This window comes from Cupressus sempervirens, chromosome 1 (genome assembly GCF_028749045.1).
Source record: "Cupressus sempervirens isolate cs-2001-9-10 chromosome 1, ASM2874904v1, whole genome shotgun sequence".
Taxonomy (NCBI): Eukaryota; Viridiplantae; Streptophyta; class Pinopsida; order Cupressales; family Cupressaceae; genus Cupressus; species Cupressus sempervirens.
The window spans coordinates 173136978-173159836 of NC_143118.1; the positions used below are offsets into that span (position 1 = coordinate 173136978).

At 34.8% G+C, this 22859-nt stretch overlaps 1 protein-coding gene across 1 annotated transcript; it reads right to left on the reverse strand.

Moving 5' to 3' along the window:
* Positions 1–13404: 13404 nt before the first annotated feature.
* On the reverse strand, positions 13405–16485 carry LOC149576691 (polygalacturonase At1g48100-like). The gene is made up of 8 exons (XM_089819209.1): positions 16226–16485; positions 15743–15871; positions 15287–15448; positions 15151–15198; positions 14722–14929; positions 14557–14638; positions 14006–14114; positions 13405–13890 (listed from the first exon to the last, which is right to left on the reverse strand). Exons 1-8 carry the CDS (start codon positions 16430–16432, stop codon positions 13510–13512), a joined length of 1326 nt encoding a protein of 441 aa, XP_089675335.1. The 5' UTR covers positions 16433–16485; the 3' UTR covers positions 13405–13509.
* Between the last annotated feature and the right edge of the window lie 6374 nt (positions 16486–22859).

Consider the following 22859-nt stretch of genomic DNA (forward strand, 5'->3'; position numbering starts at 1 on the left):
CCTTGTGTGGAACTCTATTATGAATGTAGACTGCTGTATTACACGCCTCTACCCATAAGTAACGGGGCATGTCCTGGTCATGTAGCATAGCTCTTGCTGCCTTCGATATAGAATGGTTCATCCTCTCAGCAACTCCATTTTGTTGTGGATTGTAAGGAACAGTCCATTCTCTCTTGATTCCTTCTCTGGTGCAGAACTCCTGGAAGACATTTCCTTTGTACTCATCTCCATTATCTGATCGAAGAACCTTTATCTTCTTTCCTGTCGATTTCTCCACAAGAGCCCTGAACTCTTGGAATCGACTAAAAACCTCATCCTTAGTCTTCAAGAAGTTTATCCAGGTCTTTCTAGAGAAATCATCAATAAAAGTACCATAGTACTCATATCCTCTAAGAGATTTCGTCGACATTGGTCCACAAACATCTGAATGTACTAGATCAATAACACCCTTAGATCTGGTGTCACTCCTTGGAAAAGATGCTTTCACAAACTTCCCCAACACACATCCCTTACATACATCGTCATGCTTTGTGCTCGCCTCTGAAACACCTGTCACCATCTCACAAAGCAATCTAAGTGCTCCATGATGAATATGGCCCATCCTCCTATGCCATAGCTCTCCAAGATCTCTAAGATTAATATTGCTCATAAGTGCCTTAGGAGTATCAAACTGTAATCTATAAAGGCGACCACTCTTAACTCCAATAGTTATGGGTGATTTCCAATCCTTATGCTTAATCAACACATTTGTCCCTCTAAAGAGTACATTATACCCCCTATCCTGAAGAACAGATACAGAAATCAAATTCATACCTAAGCCTGACATATATAACACATCATGAAGTGGAATTATCTTTCCATTCTCCCTCTGAAATTGAAGAGTCCCTTTCCCAACAAGGTTGAGTTTGGACAAGTTTCCCATAGAAATCTGGATATTGGTGTTCTCCTCCTTGTAACTGGAGTACTCTCTAACTCCTGTCATATGAAATGACACCCCACTATCTATATACCAAACACACTATGAGGTTGAGCTAACCATACAAGCTATGAGTGCAAACTCATCTTCCATTCTACTGGAGAGTTCTTCTGCACTTGCTGAAGCTGCCACCTGCTTCTTACTCTTCTTCCTCTCTGGGCAATCACTGACATAGTGGCCAAACTCGTGACATCCAAAGCACTTGACCTTAGAAAGGTCCTTTTTTTTCTTCTCACTTTGTGAATTTAATCCTTTGCTAGATCCCTTCTTTGCTTTCCATTTACCCACTAGGGCAACGTTCTCTTGTTCCACCTCATTTTTCTGACTCTTGTTGGCCCCATTGACAAGACTTAGTCTAAACTCCTCTTGAGTAAAATTAGTCCATAGTCGATCCCAACTCAGTAAAGTATCTCGTCCACTGACAACTTGAACAAAGACACTCCATTGTTTAGTAAACCCATTTAGGGCTATTCTCACTAGCTCGTCATCACTTGGGCTATCTCCAATAGCTGCTAACTCGTCCTTGACAAGTCTGAGCCCTGTAAGGTAACTTGTGATGTATTCTCCCTGATTCATTCGAGTATTCTTTAGCTTCTCTCTAAGAATCAACTTCCTATTGGTGGTAGCATTCTGGTATAGATTCAGAATGGCATCCCACATCTTCTTCGTCGTATCTAGCTCTGCGATATGTGGAACAATATGATCCTTGACACCATCAAGGATAATCCTCCTCGCTTTGGCATCATCCTTCCTATATGCTGCAAGCTATGTTGCATCCGTTGGTACAGGTACAACATTGGTAGCATAATCCTTGATACCATTCTCTTTCAACAATAAAGAAATTCTGGCCTTCCAGACACCAAAATTTGAGGCACCATCCAATCTATCCTGATCTCTCAAACTAGCTGAAGCCATCTCAAGGATTTAAAGCAATAATAAATCTAAAGAGATCAAAATTTCTTTCCTAGGGTAAAACTCTTCTACCCTTAACAATGCTCTGATACCATGTGAAAAATCTAACTATTGCAGTCACTGATTATTAATCTCCTATCATAAACGATTATTAAACTACTAAAAATAAATTCTTAGCTAATATCGAAAAATAACACAACTGCAACTTCACTTATAAAATACAGAAAAAAATGTGCAACACAATGAACACAATATTTTCGGACAAATTGTCCTTGGAAAAACCCCTAAGGGAAAACCAATTCTACAGATGAGAAATTATATTAAACTTCAGCAAATCAAGAGATACAAAATTCCTTGCCTCTCACTGGCAGAACTCCGACAACCTCCTAATTTATCTCGCTGATATTCCCCACTGCTATTCCTGCGCTAACACTACGTCCTTGCTAACACTGCAAGACTGTTTGCTAACACTACAAACATTTCTCCAAATTTCTTGTTCTCCAAATGCCCCCTAGACCCCCTTTCATACTACTCTCGTTGGTAAACCAATGGCCGAGATTGATTTATAATCGACGGTGGAGATATAAAACAACTTACCAATCCTAACAAAATTGGTTTCTAGTTGCTTCTAAAAGAAGTCAATTATTTAATAAATAATTGTCCTTGCCCTAACCAATTTGTTAGAAAAAACAATTAGATACTAAATAATAGCATATGGACAAACAACTGTCCAAGCTAACAAAACTAACAGGCTGGACACTGCAATTTCTTTTTAAAAATCTTTTCTAAAGTTATATATTATATTTTATAAAACAAAAATTTTTTATTAGGCTAACAGAAAAATGGTAATATCAATTAAATTTTTTTAACAATAACCTTAATGTACTGTATAAACTCAGTGAGTAAAGGTTACAAGTCTAACAGTCAAAAAAAAAAAAATCAATTATTTTGCTTTCTTAATATTGATAGTATTTTTTTGTTATGAATAATCTTTTATGAAGTCATTATTAAGCAAAAGGTTTGCATACTTGTATCTTATCGAATGTTGAAATAAACATTTAATGTAAATGTCATGTTTGAAAAATATTTAATATATAAGGAAAACTTAGTATCAAATATGCAATTTGTGTTCAAAGTTTAGTGTGTTTATAGTTTTAAGGCACATGAGTAATGCAATTCCACTTAATGATTTCATGCCAACATCTAGAAGTAAGGATGCCATTCATTTCTAAGGTTAGCTTGTCTAACCTTTAGTATGTTCAGTCAAGATTGCACATACGATTGCAAAGATAAAATATATGTAATATATATTGTAATCTTGTTGCATGAAATCACACATTGGCTATGTGAGTATTTAAAAAGGCTAGATCTTTTTATGTAAGAGTTAATCTAGGGTACATCTAATTTTAGCCCTTAATTAGTGATTACATATACTTTTTTTTAATGTTGTAGATTTTTTATACATTTTTTTTTAAAACAACAATTATCTAATTAAGTCTATATCAAAATGATATATTTTGGTATATTTCCTTTTCAATATCCATGTCAATATATTTTGTTGAATTACTCACATGAATATACTATATCCAAAATCTTTTAGAATTTCAATGGAAATACAATATTGGTATGACACATACAACTTATGAATCTTTATTCTATTTGTCTCTTATAAAGTTGTAGCTTGCAAAAATACTCTTCATGTCATAGTATCAATTATATTACTATTATATTGGGTGAGTTATTGTTCTTTGTAGACATCACTGATATACACAAAGAATTTTTTTAAATAAATGAAGGATCAAATGATATCATGATAAATAATTAGTGGATGCTAGACCCATTATCCATTGAGAGTTTCTATACTATATGCAACCTACCATAGCTTACCACCTCTCAATAATAACCCTTCAAATATATGAAGGTGAATATTCATTGGAGTATCTATTTTATTAGTCATTTGTTTCTTTATGGGTTATCAAATGGTTTATTCTCATAATGATGTTAAGTTACACCAAGATGATGGGATTGTACAATATGGAAAGTCCTTAGGCTATATATTATTTCAACAATCATAATATATTAATTCAAATCAAGTTCTTCATCAATAAATGACTAATTCTAGAATCTTTTGCAGTCATAGATCATCATCACCTTTTAACATATTAGGGATGTTCAATTAATTTTATTTGTGTAGAAAATTTAGCTTGTGTTAGCCATCATGTTTGTCATTACTTCAAAAGTTAGACCTATTGATGCCTCATACAACCACAAAAACTTAGAACACAATAGACAGTTAAGCCATGTTGTGACTATCGAAGGGGGATGTTGGCAGTTAGTCCAACACCTCCCCCAAGTGTTAGGCAAGAGGATTCAAACCTATGACAAAGCTTGAACACTATTGTTAGCTATCATGTTTTCTATTATGGAAAATGATCAACCTATTAACACCTGACACAACTGCACAACTAGTACAATAAAAGAGGTGTTTAAGCCACATCGTGAATCCCAAAGGGGAACATTGATGAGTAGTCCAAAAAATTTATCTATGAGGTTTCTTTGATTAGTGTTGGTGTAAATTAGTATTCACTATTTACACTTACTTAAGTTTACTTAGGTTAATGCATTTTATTATTATTTTGCATTATTTTATTATTTTATTTTGTGAGACATTTAGGAGTTTGCACACCTTTTTGAGTTGTCATGTTGACAACATAGGAGTACGCAACTCTATTTTAATGTGTCACACCCTTGTAGGCTTATCCTCTCATCATCACACACAATTTCATGCTTAATGGAGGATAACCCATATCTGGTGGACATGTGCCTGGTTGTATGACATATCATGGTGCTGATTATGAGGCATTCTAGATGTATCTTAGAGGCCTTTATATACAGGCACTTCTAGTGTACTTAATATGACATATTGAATGAACATATTGTCATTCTGATCATAGTCTCTCTCCTGGTCTACAATTGTGCTTGTGTTTGAGTTCTTAGTTCTTGGGTGAATTTTTTCCTTAGGTAAATTCTTACATGGTATCAAAGCTTGGATATTTTCTCATCACATAGCCATTCGAGACCACGTTTTCTTCAGCACCTCAGCCTGAATCTAGAGTAATACAGAAATTGGGAGCATCTAGAGCCAGATCTGACCTTGCCATTGTGTCCGGAATGCTGAATCAGTGAAGATTGACTATAAACTCAGCTACCTTGGCCCAAAGTCGACCGTGAGGCAAATTTTTTTTGCAAATTAGAACCTGGAGGCCTCGATTTGTAGTTCGAGTATGGTCATTTGTAGATCTCATTAATTCATTTTCAGATTTGTATTTTTTTTTGCTTTGTTGACTGCAAATTTTCAAATTTTTTTTGCCCTTCGGGCACCTAGCAAACACAGGTATTAAGCGAGCTTCAAATTTGGCTTGAACATAATCGAAGGCCATACCATTTTCACATAGCGGGCACTCTACAATTTTTTGGCAACTAAAGCCGACTAACCATCGCACTGGTGACTGGCCCCAAAGTTCAGCAAGGCCACACATTTTCGGTGGGCTTCACGTTTACTTTCGTTGTGAGCCACTTTGTTTTTAAAAATCCTCAAATTTCAACCCACAATGCATGTGGGATATACATCCCACATCGCCGACGAATTGAGTGATTTTTCAATGTCGCTTTTTAAAAGTTTTTGGTCACAATTAATAATTTGGCAACCAAACCTTGCTTGTAGCACTCTTTCTCAACCTTTAGCTCACAGATTTATTTCTTCTGGCCCACATTTTGGTTGCTGCGGTTGCCCACCTTCTAGCTTGTAATTACGGCTGCCACGGATCCTATTTCCCTCCCGCCATGCAGATTGAGAACCACACGTGGAGCGCCATTATCACCAGGGTTTTTTGGTGATGGCAAACGATATTTTGATGAATCTGAATTGATTCCGCTCAATGTTTCCATTTGCACTTGTTGGATTTTCAGCTGACCTTTTGACTATTCTGGCCCCTATTTCTACTTTTTAGTGTTGGCATTGAGATTTTCCTACCACATGTTTTTGTTTCCACGTGGACAAGTTCGACAAGCCACGTGGTTCCCTATTAGTCGTGGACCCATCTCTTTTTGCCATCTCAATCAGAGCTGACATCAACACCACATAGACCTATACAGTTAACATCCTGTGCAAAATTTTTTGACACGTTAGTAGATACCATACTATGACACATGTGCAACTGTACAGTGTGACACGTCATCTGACATGTCAGTAGGGGCCTTTTTTCGCTGATGTTATCTAGTCATGAGAAAAAAATTGATGATCGTCAGACCGTCATTCCCAAGCCTTTTACAACTGCTACTATGACTGTTTCACTATCAAATTTAAGATCGTAGTTTTTGCTCCAAACCCCTCTCTAGATTGCTTTTTAGTTTGGCAGCTTGACTTTGCGAGCCCATATCTTGGACATTCAGACTTTAATTCAGGTATAATTTTTTTTGAAATTGAGTAGAATTTCTTGAATTTTCTAGTGGTGGTGTTGTTTTTTGGTTTTGGTGTAAGGATTTTGCAAAAAATGCATTTTTTGGTGATTGTACCTACATAATCTTGCTTTTTGAAACTTCAAACGCTCTGTATGAGCACATTTGGTCACTTTTTCACTATTTTTTTTGAAAGTGCATATTTTTTTGTCTACTTTCTAGATCTATAGTCAGATTCTAAGGTTGTGTGGATCAAAGTCTCACTTTCAAAATTAGGCCTTTTTTCAGCATTGTAAAGCTTTGATTCTTTTTCAAAATTGTTGTAAATCTGAGCTATAGTGCTTAGTGATAGATTTGAGCCTCATAAGGCAATTGTAAAAAGAAAAATCAAAAAGTCCACTTTGTTCATTTTGACAAGTGGCCCATTGTACATGCACTACTTATAAAGTGCCAAAAGCATCTTTTTGGGGGGATTTTTTGATTGAGTGAAAAGGGAGGGTGTGTACTGTGTTTTTTGTGTCCCTCTATTGTGCTCTTTTCATTTCTATATTATGGGTTTTAAATGTCCTCCTCTAGCTTCACACAACTATTCTACATGGAAGGATATTGCACGGAGTAGATTAATGGGAAATGGATATAGTCTTTATGTTGATGGTAAACTTCCTAAACCTGCTAATGCTAAAGAACTCATTGAATGGCAAAGACAAGACCAACAAGCTTGAGGAGCTATCAGGAGTTGTGTAGATAAGGATCTCCTCTTTCACATTACCAGTTGTTCAAAATCCAAAGAAACTTGGGATAAACTTGAGTCATTGTATGGTAAGGTGGATGAAGAAAAGGGATTTCAGATTAAAGATGATCTACTTCTCTTGGATCCAAAGAAATTTGACACAATTCAAGATTACATCAACAAAGCCAATGAGTATAGGGCACTTCTTAAAGATTGTGGAAATCCCATGAAGGATGAAAAGTTGATTCATTACATCCTGAAGAGGCTACCTTCAGAGTATGCTTCATTTGTTTCAAGTCTTAATACTCACAGGTTGACCATGGGATCTGCTTACTAGAAGCCTTCACTTGATGCATTTTTAGAGATGTTGATTGTTGAACAATCTCACTTGATGGATTTAGGACTTCTCAAGTCATCAAAGACCAAAGCCTTGGTGGCTAGTGATGAGCACCAATCATGTCAAGGACGGAAAAGCAACAAGAAGAAGTAGTGGAAGTAGAAAACACAATCTGAGACACAACAATCCTCCTCACAACAAGGTAGTTCTTCTTCCAATAAGAAGGGAAGTAATGAAAAGAAGGACAAACTCTTTTGTGCATATTACAAATAGCCAAATCATGATGAGCATCATTGCAAGACTAAAATAATTGATGAGTTGGAAAACCTACTCAAGAAGAACAAGATTCAAGTGCCAGGTACTTCCAAGGATTATACTCCAACCTCTTCAAAGGGTAAAGGTCAATAGCTTATGACAAACACAAGTTCTTTCTCAGAATGGATACTTGACTTAGGTGCCTCTTACCATATGGGTTCTTCAAAGGGAGACTTTTCTTCATTGAAACAGTCAAAGGTACCACACATCTTCAAGGGAGATGATACTAAAATGGAAGTTGAAGGGAAAGGACATGTGGAAATGGAAAATGGGGAATTCAAAGATGTTCTCTACATTCCAAACCTTAGCTCCAATCTCTTATCTCTTTACCAAATCACTCAACTTGGAGATGGTCATAAAGTTGAGTTCCTTCCAGATTCAGTGATGGTGCAAAGTCTCAAAGATGATTCATTGGTTGCAGTGGGGAAAGTCAATGATGACAAGAGGCTTTATTCCTTCTCCCACTTTGTGCCTAAGTCTCCTTCTCAAGCCTTGTTGAATCACTCTAATTCACAAATCAACTTATGGCATGAGTGGTTTGGTCACCTTGACTTTCGCTCTCTTCAACAACTTTTCTCAAAACACATGGTCAAAGGTCTATCTAACATCAACATTTCTAAGGGAGAATGTTCATCATGTTCAAAAAATATGAATCTCAAGGAGAAGTATGATAAAGGGAAGTCTTCTAGAGCTCTAGTTGTTCTTTAGTTAGTTCACATGGTTTTAGTAGGACCTTTTGCAGTGACTTAAGTCAGCCAAGGCCGCTACATCCTCACATTTGTTGATGACTTTTCAAGATTCACTTGGTTCTACATCCTTCATCACAAGAATGAAGTGGTTCATAAGCTTCAAGACTTTAAGACTCATGTTGAACACAAATCAAGGAAAACCATCAAGGCTATAAGGGTGGACAATGAGAATAGATCTGTGGATAAAAGACTTAAGGACTTTTGCAAAATTGAGGGGATTGATCTTCAGAATTCACCAACATTCAGTCCACACAAGACAGATGTTGCAGCTATGAGGATTAAGGCTCTCAAAACCATGGCAAGTTGCATGATAAAGGCTAAGTCTCTTGATCCAACACTTGAAATTGAAGCCATTAGCAATGCTACTCACATACTTAATAGGTCTCCTCATAATGCCTTAGATGGGAAGACTACTTTTGAGGCATGTTGTGATAGAAAACCAGTTGTGGGTCACTTCAGAGTCTTCAGTTGTCCAGCACGGGCAAACCTATCTTCTAGGGGATGCAAGTCACTGTCACCTAGGCCTTGTACCTTCATCGGATATGAAGACAATGTGAAGGCTTACAAGTTATGTATCAAGAGACTCATGAGATTTTTGTGGAGAAGGATGTTCACCTTGAGGAAAGTTTTCCCAGCTTATCCTCTACTCCTCTCCGCACATCATACATAGTGGAAACTGATAGTGACACCAGCAATAATGCTTCAACAGATTCAAACACGTGGGGTTCTATCGACAGTTGTAGTGAGAGGTCACATCATCAGTCTAGTCCACATGCTTACATTTCCACAGTGAAAGGTCCAACATAACATGGTGCATCTTGTCTTCTAGCTCTAGGTTCATTTGACTTGGGAGATAGACTTGAGGACTTGCATCTTCTCATTGATGACGATGATCCTTCTATAGTTGTTGTGAGGGCTCACTCTAACCCTCATGTCTGTTCTCTACATGCTCAATCTTTACAACTTGGTGTGATTTTGGATCCTTATGTACAACAATTGGAGGAGGTCTCTTTGTTAGTTGAGGAGATAGATGGTTCATTGGAACAGGTTCAATAGACATCCTTGCCAGATCTGCATTATTTTTTTTAGTACAGTTGGAAGGGGCGAGCATCAGCATAAACACAAGGATACTTGAGTAGGTTTCAAGGCCACCATACATCTTCAAAATTGTACCTATGCCTTTGCTTCTTCCAAAGGGGAGGAATGTCATTCAACATTCTTGGACTAGCTTCTTCCTTGGAGAGACTTTCGCTGACAGGCATTCTTTATATGGCGGGGGGGGGGACTACCTTGTCTCTCTTCCTCTTCTTTCTCATGGGGGGGACTTTTTCCTCTTATGAGGTCTAGTTCTTCTCATTCTTCACTTATGTATATACTAGATGTATGTCATAATGGGGGGGTCTTGATTACTCCATCCATCCATGCATCCCTATTCATCTCTCTTTTTGCGGGAGGGTTTTTCTCATGAGGTTTTCCCTCTTTCTTCGCTTTATGAGAGATCAAATTTTCATTATGTACATGGGTACCTAATATGGCCTAGTAGCTAGGATCCATCATGCTCTTCATCCTAATTTTTGTAAGATTAAGGGCATTCCCCTAAGTTGCACTTAAGGAGGGGTGTTGGTGTAAATTAGTATTCACTATTTACACTTACTTAAGTTTATTTAGGTTAATGCATTTTTATTATTATTTTGCATTATTTTATTATTTTATTTTGTGAGACACTTAGGAGTTTGCAGACCTTTTTGAGTTGTCATGTTGACAACATAGGAGTACACAACTCTATTTTAGCACATGGTGTCTACAACACTGTTTTGCATGTCACACCCTTGTAGGCTTATCCTCTCATCATCACACATACTTTTGTGCTTAATGGAGGATAATGCATATTTGGTGGACATGTGCCTGGTTGTATGACATATCATGGTGTTGATTATGAGGCATTCTAGATGTATCTTAGAGGCCTTTATATACAGGCACTCCTAGTGTACTTAATATGGCATATTGAATGAACATATCGTCATTCTGATCATACTCTCTCTCCTGGTCTACAGTTGTGCTTGTGTTTGAGTTCTTAGTTCTTGGGTGAATTTTTCCCTTAGAAAAATTCTTACAATTAGTAAATTTAATTGGTCAACTCATTCAAACTTTAAATAAGAAAGCACTTATGATTCTAAGATAAAATCTTTTGGTGCCCTTTTGATCAATTCCTTTGACTTCCTTTGTTCTACAAAATTGTCTAAAGGGGCAAAATATTTTCATGAATTTAATTCCTATTTCCCATCTCTCTACTATTGATTTATGCATCCAAGATTTCTTATGATTGATTGTCACAAGAGTTCAATTTTTAATTATAGAAAATATTTAATTGGAGCATCTCCTAGGAATCTCTTAACCCTATATCTTATGCTTCTACAATGATAATATCTAAACAAAAATATTTTATGGAAAAGGTCTTTCTTCAAGGTGCTTCGATAAGTGCATAGAATAAAAAATGATTTAAATGGTACTTAAAGATCTATATACATACTCTCACATATAATTTAATTTTCTTCATTGAGTGGCCAAATTAAGACATTTAGAAGTGCTAATTCATCTGCAGTATTTTTTATAGAAACAAATTAACTAGTTAAAATACGATGATATCAAATTTTCAAAATTCACAATCTTGATTATTTTTGTTTGTAGAATAGATTATTTAACTTTGTGATCCATTTGGTGGCATATCTAGATTAGATCATGTGAGAGTATTTACATTAAATTTTAGTATAACACTCTTACATAGTCAAATCCAAATTTTACAAATAGATTTGAAAAACTAAAATGACTACTAAAAGTGTGATCCAAAATATCATTGAGAATAACATGTAGAAAGAACCTTTGAGGGTTAGGGGAATGTAGGAAGTGCAAGGAATGTCTGATTCACTTTTGTACCAAATAAATTCTAATGAAACCTTAGTCAATTGTTGCTCTTTGTTAGACTTTCTTGTGGTTATCTCCAAACTTGTGCCACGTGTCACCTACACCCAAAGAAGTGAAAAACATATTGTGAAAAATGGGTTTTCCTTAGTCAACTGTTGTTTTGGAATCAAACTTGAAATTGAATTGAAATGCACTTGAAAAATAGAAATGTTCTACTAGTAGAAGAGGCTTGATAATATGTGATGCCTTCATAAATATTTGTAGTGTTGAAGTGCTTATAAAGATGTTTGAAAGTGAATTTTGATATTATTTTGACTTTGGATCTAGGATAAGAAGAACTTGAATTCCTTCACATTTTTTTTGATCTAGGCATTGCTTCTTGTATTCCATGCCTGATGCTCAAGTAAATGTATATCAATCTGATATATATTTCCTTAATTTCTTCTTGACTTGATAATTCTTCAATACTTTGATGTTGAATTCCTTAGTCTAGGTATGATTTCTCCTTTCTTTCTTTTTCTTTTTTTCTTTTAAAAATAAGAGATGCAACTTTTTTCTTATACTCCACCTAACTATTCTGGGGCACAAAACTTGAAGAAGGCTAGCGGGGATTCAAGGAACCCACTAAAACCCTAAAATATTTCTCCAATTTAAATTTGGGCCCAAGCTACAGAGTATGAAGTGAGTCTTAAGTATGAGGACAGTTAGAATAGACCTATACAAGCCACTTGTCTTATATCGACAATTTGAAGCTCACATTTGAGTTGGTGGTCAACTTGGAGATAGATTCTAAAATGCATATGAAATTGGGGTTTGATATTGGTATAATTATAGAAGTCCAGCCATCGCAAAATATGGCCTATGTATGTGAGTGGTGATAAAGGAGATGAAATTAAAGGGACACACCTACAATTAAGGGTCCTCATGATACAAATTAAATCAAAAGATGACATATATTTATATATTTATTAATTAAATGCATAGTGAACATGCCAATGGTCTATGAAAGCCTTGGACACTAAATGGGGCCTAGCTAAGAACCAAAAGTATGCATGCTTACAATTTAGAACATTAGAATATCATCATATATTTGCATCTTCTTTTTATCTCTCCATGTTTCTCCTCCCATCTCTCTTTTATTTCCATCTCTCCCTCTATCTCTATCTCTATCTCTATCTCTACCTCATAGCCTATTCCTCCCATCTCTCTTTTATCTCCATCTGTCCCTCTCCCTCTGCCTCTATCTCTATCTCTACCTCATAGCCTATTCATGTCTCTTTCTATCTATCCCTACTATTTCACTTCATGTGAACAAGAATGAAAAACCAGAATTTTATGTAATTGAACTCTTAGCTGTCTTTGTACAACCATTACGCAACGTTTGATTGATTATTTTAACCTATTGACTAAGATCTTTTTTTAAAATTAATTTTTAAAGTATCATAAAATGTGGTGAGAAGAGAAGACAAACATGTGATATTGAGAAACACCACGGTTGTATGGGGCCTGAAATGACTGTGTAACCCATTCATGGTTGTTCAATTGCTCCATCCACCACCACTTTTTCAACCTAATAGAGCTGCTTTTGATGTTTAAAAACAGAGGGCAAACAAAATCTGTGGGCGAGATGGAATGAATGTGGATGAAAAGCAAACAAGTGGAGAATAGAATTTATTTAAAAGGGCACGGGAACACAACTGTAGTGGTTAAACTCAGGGTAAATCTCAGCCAGTCGTCGTGACGTGTTATGACAACGATGTTAAGTTGGAGACAAAATTGACCAGAAATATTCCAAATTCATGGTTCGAAGCACAGTAAAGAAATGAATGCATGTGAAGTTTAACACAGTCATAGTTTTGTTTATGTAGTACAGATTTTTACAATGAAAGATTTATTGGAGACAACGACATATTGCATGGGAAAAAAGATTATTCATGTGAGATGGGCAATGAAATTTCACAGAATAGCAACAACACCAATCAAGTTCTTGACGTAGAGGGGACAATTCTTTCAATTCAATCAAATCATGTTGTATAATATTAAGATTGATACTTTTGATGTACATGTAGTAGATTACATAGTATACAAGCGAGTACGAACAAATTCAGCATTAGCATTTATCTTCAGGCGATAGAGTGTGAGAAGGGTCGTTTTGAGGTCTTCCAGGCCGTAGGCACTTCATACTTGATAATTGTTCTCCATAGCTATTCAAGCAGAAGGGATTCTTTCCATTTGCAACAGCAGGCTGAAGTTGAATGTTTATCAATTTCAAATCAGTGCACGGCATACTTTTGCTGCAAGCCATATAAACTGGTGTTTCCAAGTAAGTGCCTGTGATTCTTTCGTAAGTGATGTCTGATATGAATACCCCAGATGTTACATTTGGGCAAGCCTTTTCTTCGCAGTAAAACTGATTAATATCAATGGGCACTCCTACGTTGGAAACCTGTATGTTGGAAAAGGACACCATTTTCACCTGTCCAATTCCTCCCTATAGTAGAGACACCAAGGACAACAAGAGGAGTCATATCATTTTCTGATTCTAAGTTTTACAAAACTTTCAAAACAAAGCTTGTACGGAAGGGAAAGATGAGTTGATAATGTACCTGCCATGTTTTGATCCGGACTCCATTGGAAGCATTGTGGATGTTGCTGTCATAGACACTCACATTGGAAACACAGGCCTTCCTTCCATCTTTTCCAAGCCCTCCAATACTGATGTCAATGATACAAAATAAGTGTTAATACTATCTAACATCAATTAGGCAATAATGGATAAAAAATAAAACTAATAAAAAAATTATTATTATTTTTTTGTACAAATAGATCAATAAGAAATCAAGAAAATTAAGAAATGATTAATTATCAATACATGTGTGATCGCTATTAGTACATATACTACATGTTTGTAGTGGAGGTTACAATTGACTCAGTTTGCCTAATACATTTTTCTGAACAGATTTCTTATAAGAATAAACTATACAACTAAATGATAATATAGAAATAAAACATTAGTTTAAATATTTTTCATTATCCATTTTGATTGCGTTTCGATAATTCAGTAATAAATCATTGACCATGTTCCAAAACATTAGAACAATTAAAAGTAAGCAATCAACATAATTATTCTAAATCGTGGAAAACTTAATGTGAATACCTGACACCATGACCAGGGCCGCATTGGATATTGTGCACACGAATACCCGTGCAGCCTGTTTGAATGGATACACAATCGTCTCCTGTAAACAATCATAGCAAAAATATCTAAGCTGGGCATTGATTGATAGAAATTAGTATAAGGAGTTCCATTGAATATACCTACCGCATGCCATAGAGGAATGGTGTATTTCAACCTCATCAGAGTTTTGAAGAAGAATTCCTTGTGTGTTTGGGCTATTTGCAGGAGAGGAGATTGTGAGATTAGCTACTGTAACAGAAGTGCAGCTGTCAATGTTGAGGTGAGATTGCGGACTGTTTTGTATTGTGATTCCCTGGATGCTCACGCCATAGCTTCCATAGAACCGCAATGCCTGTTTATATTTAGTAATTAGGGAAAAATAAGAAAATTTTGAGGTTTTTTCAAATTATATTCCATGATCTATACCACTCTGATAATAATAGAAGAGTATAATCCAAGACATCAATATAAAAAACTTGCCCACAATTAAATTCAGAAACAACAACATTATCTTTATCATAAAGATAGTTAATTGAGCTAAATGAAATGAATTTACACCTTACATTGACTCACCGTTGGTCTGATGGTTGGTAAGTTGCCTCCACCCTTTTGGCTGTTAATCTGATCACACAGAGAATTCCAATGTTATTTGAATGTGAAGAGAAAATGGAAGTCACGTATTGTGTTCAAGTTCTAAATTAAGATCTACCTCATCTTCTGAATCTGAAAGAGTCCACCAAGATGCTCCTTGTCCTTCGAAAAGGCCTTTACCGGCGAGTGTAATACCATCTAGTTTGGAAAATATTATCCATTGCAATGGCTTAGATGCCCAGGCCTCTGGATTCACCGATGCAATCACACTACCATCAACCTGCTTAAATTAAAACTACAAAGATAAGTTTTGGCATCTGTTATGCTATTCTATCTGGATATATAAGTGTTTGTGAGATTCTTTTAACCAAGATTTTGGATCTCACACGGGTTTCTATCATTAGAATAGAAGAAAGATATAAGAGAAAATGCGATCTAGAATGATACAAAATATCTCAACAGTCTAATCTTGGAAGAATTGCATTCAATTAGACTATAACATTCAATTATACTATAAAATGTGGAAATCTGATATTATTAATTCTAATAGTTTAGCACCACAAAAATATCATACCTGAAAGTGAATGTTCCGCTGGCAAGGTCCAGAGAAGGTTAGAGGTCCAACTAGAAAATGGTGCTCAGCTGGAATGTGTAGTGTACTAGAATCCTCGCCACATACTTCTTCCCATGCCCTCTGAAATGCCTGCTCAATCCACAATCCATTACAAGCATTGGCATTAATTTTCCACAGTTTTATCTTATAAAGATTTGATTAAAGTTTGAGATCCCAAAATATCTATTCCAAAACAGAGAAAATTGAAATCAATTGTGTATTTCTCAATTAAACATCTATTCAAAAACACAGACAATTGAAGTAATTGTGTCTTTTTTGAAATAATGTTTGAGATCCTAAGCATTTATTTCAAAAGATACACAGTTAATTTCACAAACAATCTTTTAGATCCATCCTAAGTTTTTAAAAGTCTTCAATAGCTATTAATTTCAAAAACAGCATTCCAACTATTGAGCTAAGTAAATGAACAGATTGAGAGATGACCTTGGTATCATCTGTGACTCCATCTCCCTTTGCACCCAAATTAGTTACGTCCACCACGTTCAAATACCCACCAAACATATTAGTAGAGTAATTTGATTGAATCAATGGTCCCCTGATGAAAACCCTTGCCTCCAAGCAATTATCTTTCATGACAAGCAAAACCAATAGAAGAAAAATCCTACAATAAACTTTTCTGGTTGGAGACATTTTGCTTTGCGGTTTGAAGCTCCTCACAATGCACGTTGAAACAAAGTGTTGGGAGAGCTTCCTTTGTAGAAATATTTTGAGAGAGACAAGACTCACGGGCGAACAGTGAGCTTCATTGGCCATGAATAGACAGGCGAAGACTTTAACGATTGGTAAGCCATTCTCTACCAGACAAATGCACGATTCACAACTCTTGATTTTTAAATTTTTTTTTCTGTTTTTACAAAATCTCTCGCTAAATTCGCTGCTCCCATGCACGACTCACGAATTTTTATCGTTACTTTTTTAATCTGTTTTTGTTCAATTCTCAACTCCGTACATTGAACATCTTCTATCGAAGAGGAAAAAATATACTTTCTTTATCTGAATGTGAACAAAGGGAGCTGGGAGCTGTGCAATTTACGCGAGCGCATGAGGATAATGACGTATCCGGAGTTTGAATGAAAACTAAATTGTGAGCACATGAGTCTACAGTCATCGCCGTACAGATTTTGGCGAATATCTAAAAAAATATCGTTGCAAACAGAAGAAATTGGACCATTTTCTTTTGGTTTTATATTGACATTTTATTTCATATAGGGCCTGTTTGTTTGGTGGCATTCTCATATCTTATAATTGACATATACTACCTACGTTTGTTCAGTCTTATTTACCCCTAAAACCATCGTTTTAATTTTCATCTAAATATTAAGGAGGAAAATTCCAATTACACTTCAATGAGAATTGTGGGTAAATCAATTTTTAATTTTTTTTTTGATGCACTACAATTATTGTGGATGTCTTTTGAATCAAACTGATTGAGGCTTATATGACTGCATTGAGCAACTTTGTGAGAATCAAGTGAAGGAATCTTGGTAAGCGAGCGAGACTTGAAATGCAAAGCTCAGGCTCATATGTAATCTTGCAAGCCAAAGTAATGATCTGGTTAGAGTAAACCAGTGGTAGAGTAGCACACATTACCCTTACCACTAGTGTTGCTAATGTAGCTTTTTTCGTGACAATATCTCTTACTATCCTCCTAATACAGATGTTGTCTTTGGTGGAGGCAGCTCAAGAATTTATTGTGTCAATTTGTTCTTCTCTCTAAAGCTTTTCTATCTGTAACCGATCTAGTCCAATAATTTAAATTGTTAAAGAATTCTTATCCTAGAGATTAGATTTTTAAACTCAACAATTAATGGTGTTAAGAAAACTTATCCTAGAGATTAGGAAAGTCTTCCCTATTGTGCTCTTGTCATATTTCAAAAAACTATTTTTTGGGGTTAAAACGTCTTAAATTGTCAATTACTAGAATTTGACAATTCCAAAATTATTTAATTCCACCAAACAAAGAGAACTAGAAAGAAAAGATAAAAGGAAAAGAAGGGAGAAAAATCTTGTAGTTTATGATTTATACATGTAATAAATAAATATGAACGGGACCTTTTATATTACATTATACTATTCTCTATATATGGACCTATAAATGACTTATAGTAATACAAAACTATCTTGTATTCCTTATAAGTAAATAAGAAAGATCTTTTATAGTCCATGATATTTTACTATTTATATATAGTGAGAGTCATAGAAGATATATCATTTGATACAATAATATATAATGTATAAATTGGTTAGTTAACAACCAATAACTACTTTTGGGAAGCAAGATCAATTATATGTTATTACAGATGTATGCCACCAACATTCCCCCCCTTAATAAATTGATTCTAAAATCAACAAAAATACCTTACCTTTGTGAACCTTGTTAAGGCTAACATAGAAAAACATGCTAAATGCATACTATGAATACATATTTTGATAAAAATGTTTATCTAAAGTAGAAGATCCTATACTAAGAAAAGCTCCATCAAGCTATCATGCGACCCTAAATCAAGAAATGCTCTATCAAGGTGAATAAGTATAATACCTGTAAAATACTAATTCAAATCATAGGTTAAAATTTTCTACCAAAATATTAACCAAATAAATGTTGTAACAAATAAAATTAGATAACCTATCAATCACAACACATAACTCATAACACAATCATTTTGGTATCATGGAAAAACCCTATTAGAAGGTTAAAACCCAAAATAAGAGTGATACCGACAAACCTTTTTATTACAATTAAAAGGTTGTCCTATTAGGATCTTACGCATGCCCTTTTTGGGGATTCACCCAATTAGTAGTGTTTTGTACACTGCTAGAAGTATAATGAGACATGTTAGGACATACCTCAAATAGAGGATTTTAGAACTCCTTCTAAGAGTCCACCTTATTAAAGAATTTATAATAAAGAGATTGGTTAAGGTCCACCCATTTAAGAGATTGTCCTCATTGAGACTATTAGGTAATAATAAGTCAAAAAATAACTTAAATTAACTTTATCAAACCCAAATCTCATAGACAATATATGAAATAACCACTAGATAAGAATCATGCACAACAACACAAGATTTGTTAATTGGGAAAACCTTGATTAGAGGGAAAACCCTAGTGGGAGTGGTGCCCACAAGGTGATGTGCTAATATTAAATTCCTTGCAAACATATATGCATCTGCTAGGAACCAATTACATACAATCAATTATGTACTCTTTATTACGAGACTTTGAATCCGTACTAGAAGATTCCAACCCTATTAGGAGATGATAGAAAGTTAACTGAACTCACTATCCAAATTGCATCAAAATTATTCCACAAAATAGATCTCTAGGATGACATATCCAAGGGTGAACTGACCAATGCAACTTCTTTGTCAATATAGTTCCTTTGAAGTTTTTAATACATTTCCATCATTATCTTCCACTATGATCAATCAACCTCCCATCCTCAACATCAATACATAAATTAAAATTACAATCTTACAAATATAACCAAGGAAGATATATTTCCTTCATAGGACCCCATTAAGATATTTCATTACATTTTACATTAAATTTGCAACTTCTAAAATAACATAACAAAACATTCAACTAACTATGAATAAATCACATATTAGTTCCTTCAACAAGCTTCACCAACTTGTGAAATCTAGATTCTACTACCTCATATACATCATCATGAACACATCTTCAACCATAATCTAATCTCACTCAATTGTATTCCATCATTCTTAAAAGATAAAATATATTTACTAGCAAATTGTTTCCTATATACTGTCGTATGACTAGTCTTCACATATTCAATTGAAACTCATTCAATCATTTGAATAACCTTTCAAAAAAATATACATATCATCTAGACACATCCATGAACATGATTCTAAGCATGTAGAACTAAGTTCCACAAAACCTAACCTCACTAAACAAATCTACCTCTGCAACTCTAACTGTCATGTAACCATAATGCATGTTGACATCAATGACAAATCAAGTCATGAATGTAACAAAAATCCAATCAATATAATTTCCAACCACTCAACAATCTCTTCAAACATACTAATAATATCTCCCTTAAGCATACCTTAAAATTTCATGCTAATAATCTAATGCAGGAGCATCCTAGGGAAGTCAATAATCCTGTATGTAGGGGCTTTAGGCACAGATTTGTGGAGTTATGGTTTGTGCAATAGGGGATGTGTTCGAGGCATATTGGGAAACCTTTTCCTAAGTGTGCATAGAGTTTATAATTATCATCTTAGAGTTAGAACCATTTTGGCGACTATTAGTCATGTGTTCCTGATTTACTGGTAGACTTTGGAGATTGTATTTGTGAGCTTTGATCCGAGGGAGTTGGCATGTGTGCTCTTGGATTTGGATCATTGGATGGTACATAGACCTATGTTTAAGTGTGCAAACTATTATATGTGGTCTTTTGATTTAGTTATGCATTATAAAGCTAGGGCTTGTCCTAAGTATTTAATTATTTCATGTATTTAATGTTTGTTGCCAAGCCAACTTGTAGTTTGAGGGTGTATTTAATGTCTATTATGATAGGCCGACTTGTGGCTTAGTTTAGTATGAGTAGAGGGTCTTGTGGGGTCTAGAGTCATTATAATCTAGTATGGAGAAGACAGAGTAGCTGAGAGAGAAAAGTGGATCAAAACTAGTAGCTAAACATAACTTAGAGAACAAGGAGGTTTCTTGGTGGCTTGCAAGCCCAATTTTAGATTCTTCTTGGAGTTTCTACAAGATTGTGGATTTGGGCTAGCTGGTGGTTGGATCTTGTGAGATCTTGTAGAATTACTATTGTAATTACTTTTTATTTAGCCATAACCCAAAAGGCCTTATAGCTAGGCATGTTGGATGAAAATATTATGATTCTATTATGAGAATTGGCATTGTTGTAGATCTTAATGTCTATGTTATTTTTTATATTCTGATGTGTGATTAATAGCTGGGGGCTAGGACATCTCTTTTGGAGGTTCTCCTACCTTGGACTATGTCACAATCTCCCCCTTTGCAATTGATGACAACATATGATGAAAAACCATCAATCCAAAATATCAATTTGAATAGTCCCCTATAGATATAATGATATTATTAAAAGTTCCTCCCAATACCTATACACATCAATATTCCTCATTAACATCAATCTAATCCTTCCTTCTCTCCCATTCATAGATAAGGTTTTTCATGTATACATCTCCCCCATTGAGATTAATGAAAAAGATGCCATTATGCCACTCTAAGAATCTGAAGTGCTCTCATTATTTCAATCATTTCTAAAATAATATGTAAACATGAAGATGCCAAGTGCCAATAGACATTATTACACAAATCTTTTCCTAAGATTTTTTAATAACTCTTCTCAAAGTGACTACTCCCACAAAGGAAGCATCACCAAACAGATATTCTAGTGTGAGAAAATGATCTAAATATATTGGAACGATGCAATCTTACATCAACTACCCTGAATAAGTTTGGGACACGCCTCTAAGGTACTCAAAAGTATCCTTAGACAATGCTTTTCTAAAGATATCCTCTATCTATTCCTTTGTACTAACACATTCCAATATGATTTCCTTCTTTTCTACCTTCTCTCTCAAAAAGTGATACTTTATAGCAATATATTTAGTCTTTGAATTTAATATTGGATTCTTTGACATATTAACTATATTTTTATTATCATAATGAATGATAATAGGTTCTGAAAATTCAATACCTATGTCCTTCAAAATATGCTTTATCCAAATGGTCTGATTATAATTATTTTCTACTACTACATTCTTTTCTTTTGTTGTATATTGTGATATATCACCCTTAAGGGTGTATTAAAGAGATTTAATTATCACACCTTCCCTATGCTTAATCATTTCTATACAATAGGCTCAAGTTTAATTTATTATTTTTGATATTTTCTTCTAAAGTTAAAAGAAATGAAGGTTTTCCTTTGCATCAAGGGCTTATCCTCTACCTTTTCATTTTTCATTGGGCTGTGAACCATGTCTAATGGTATAACTCAATAAACCTAACAATAGCCTTAGTAAATCATCTATTGAAGTCCCTCATCTCTTGAGTCCACTAGGGTTAACCCACTTAGAAAAGTAAACTATAAATCATTAGGTATTAAGTATCCTAAGGGAAATAAATATGGCTATGTTAAAGGATTCCTCTTCCTTTTGTTCTATTGAGTCTCGACCCAAAAAAAAAAATTTGTTAAATTCACATCTTTGTCAAAATATTTTCTTTCCATGTCTATAATACTTATGGATGCCTAGGTCATCCTGTGATCCTTCTAAAATTTTCCTCCATTTTTTTTGTGAAGACCATCCCAACTTATGAGTGCTATGATCTTGGTGTTGAAAAAAAATATTCAATTTTATATTATCATTGATGTTACACAAATGTTACATTCTATCAGAGGACTGCTAGTAGTAACTGAGCTCTTAAGACTCTAGTATCAGCCAAACATAAGTTCAAAATAAGCCAAGTTCAACGATCATGTGTTAACCAAGCTAGTCCAGTAATTGAAGGATTCTTGTGTAGAACAAGTTAGGTGGGTTACCAAAGGAGTTTAGTCTAAGCCGAGTTAGGTTGGTTACTAAGGAACTCAATGGTAACTGAGTGACCCAGTTTCAGTATTGGTCGACTTGCAACAGAACAATTTTGTTTTTTTTTTTATGCAAGTTGACTTAGTGGATGTTATTTGTTTATTTGCAAGGGTATTAAAGCCAACTTGATATTGGGTTTCATATATATGAAAGGTCAAGCTGTGGATTGAAATATGATGTGGAAGAAGATAAGATGTGAATAAAGAAGGATATTTGATGAAGGGAAGAACATACAAGAAACTACAAAGAATATTCTAATTAGGAGGGATCTAGAGGAGAAGCCAAAATAGTGATCTGAATTTGTAAATCATTTTCTTAAATAATCAAGTCAATCATTGTTACTCTCTAACAATTGTAGCACTGAAGAAATCTCTTAACAAAGTTAACTTAACATAAATTTTTGTAAATTATCCTCTAACAAGTTGGCATTTCTAAATTTAAGTGTCCTAAGA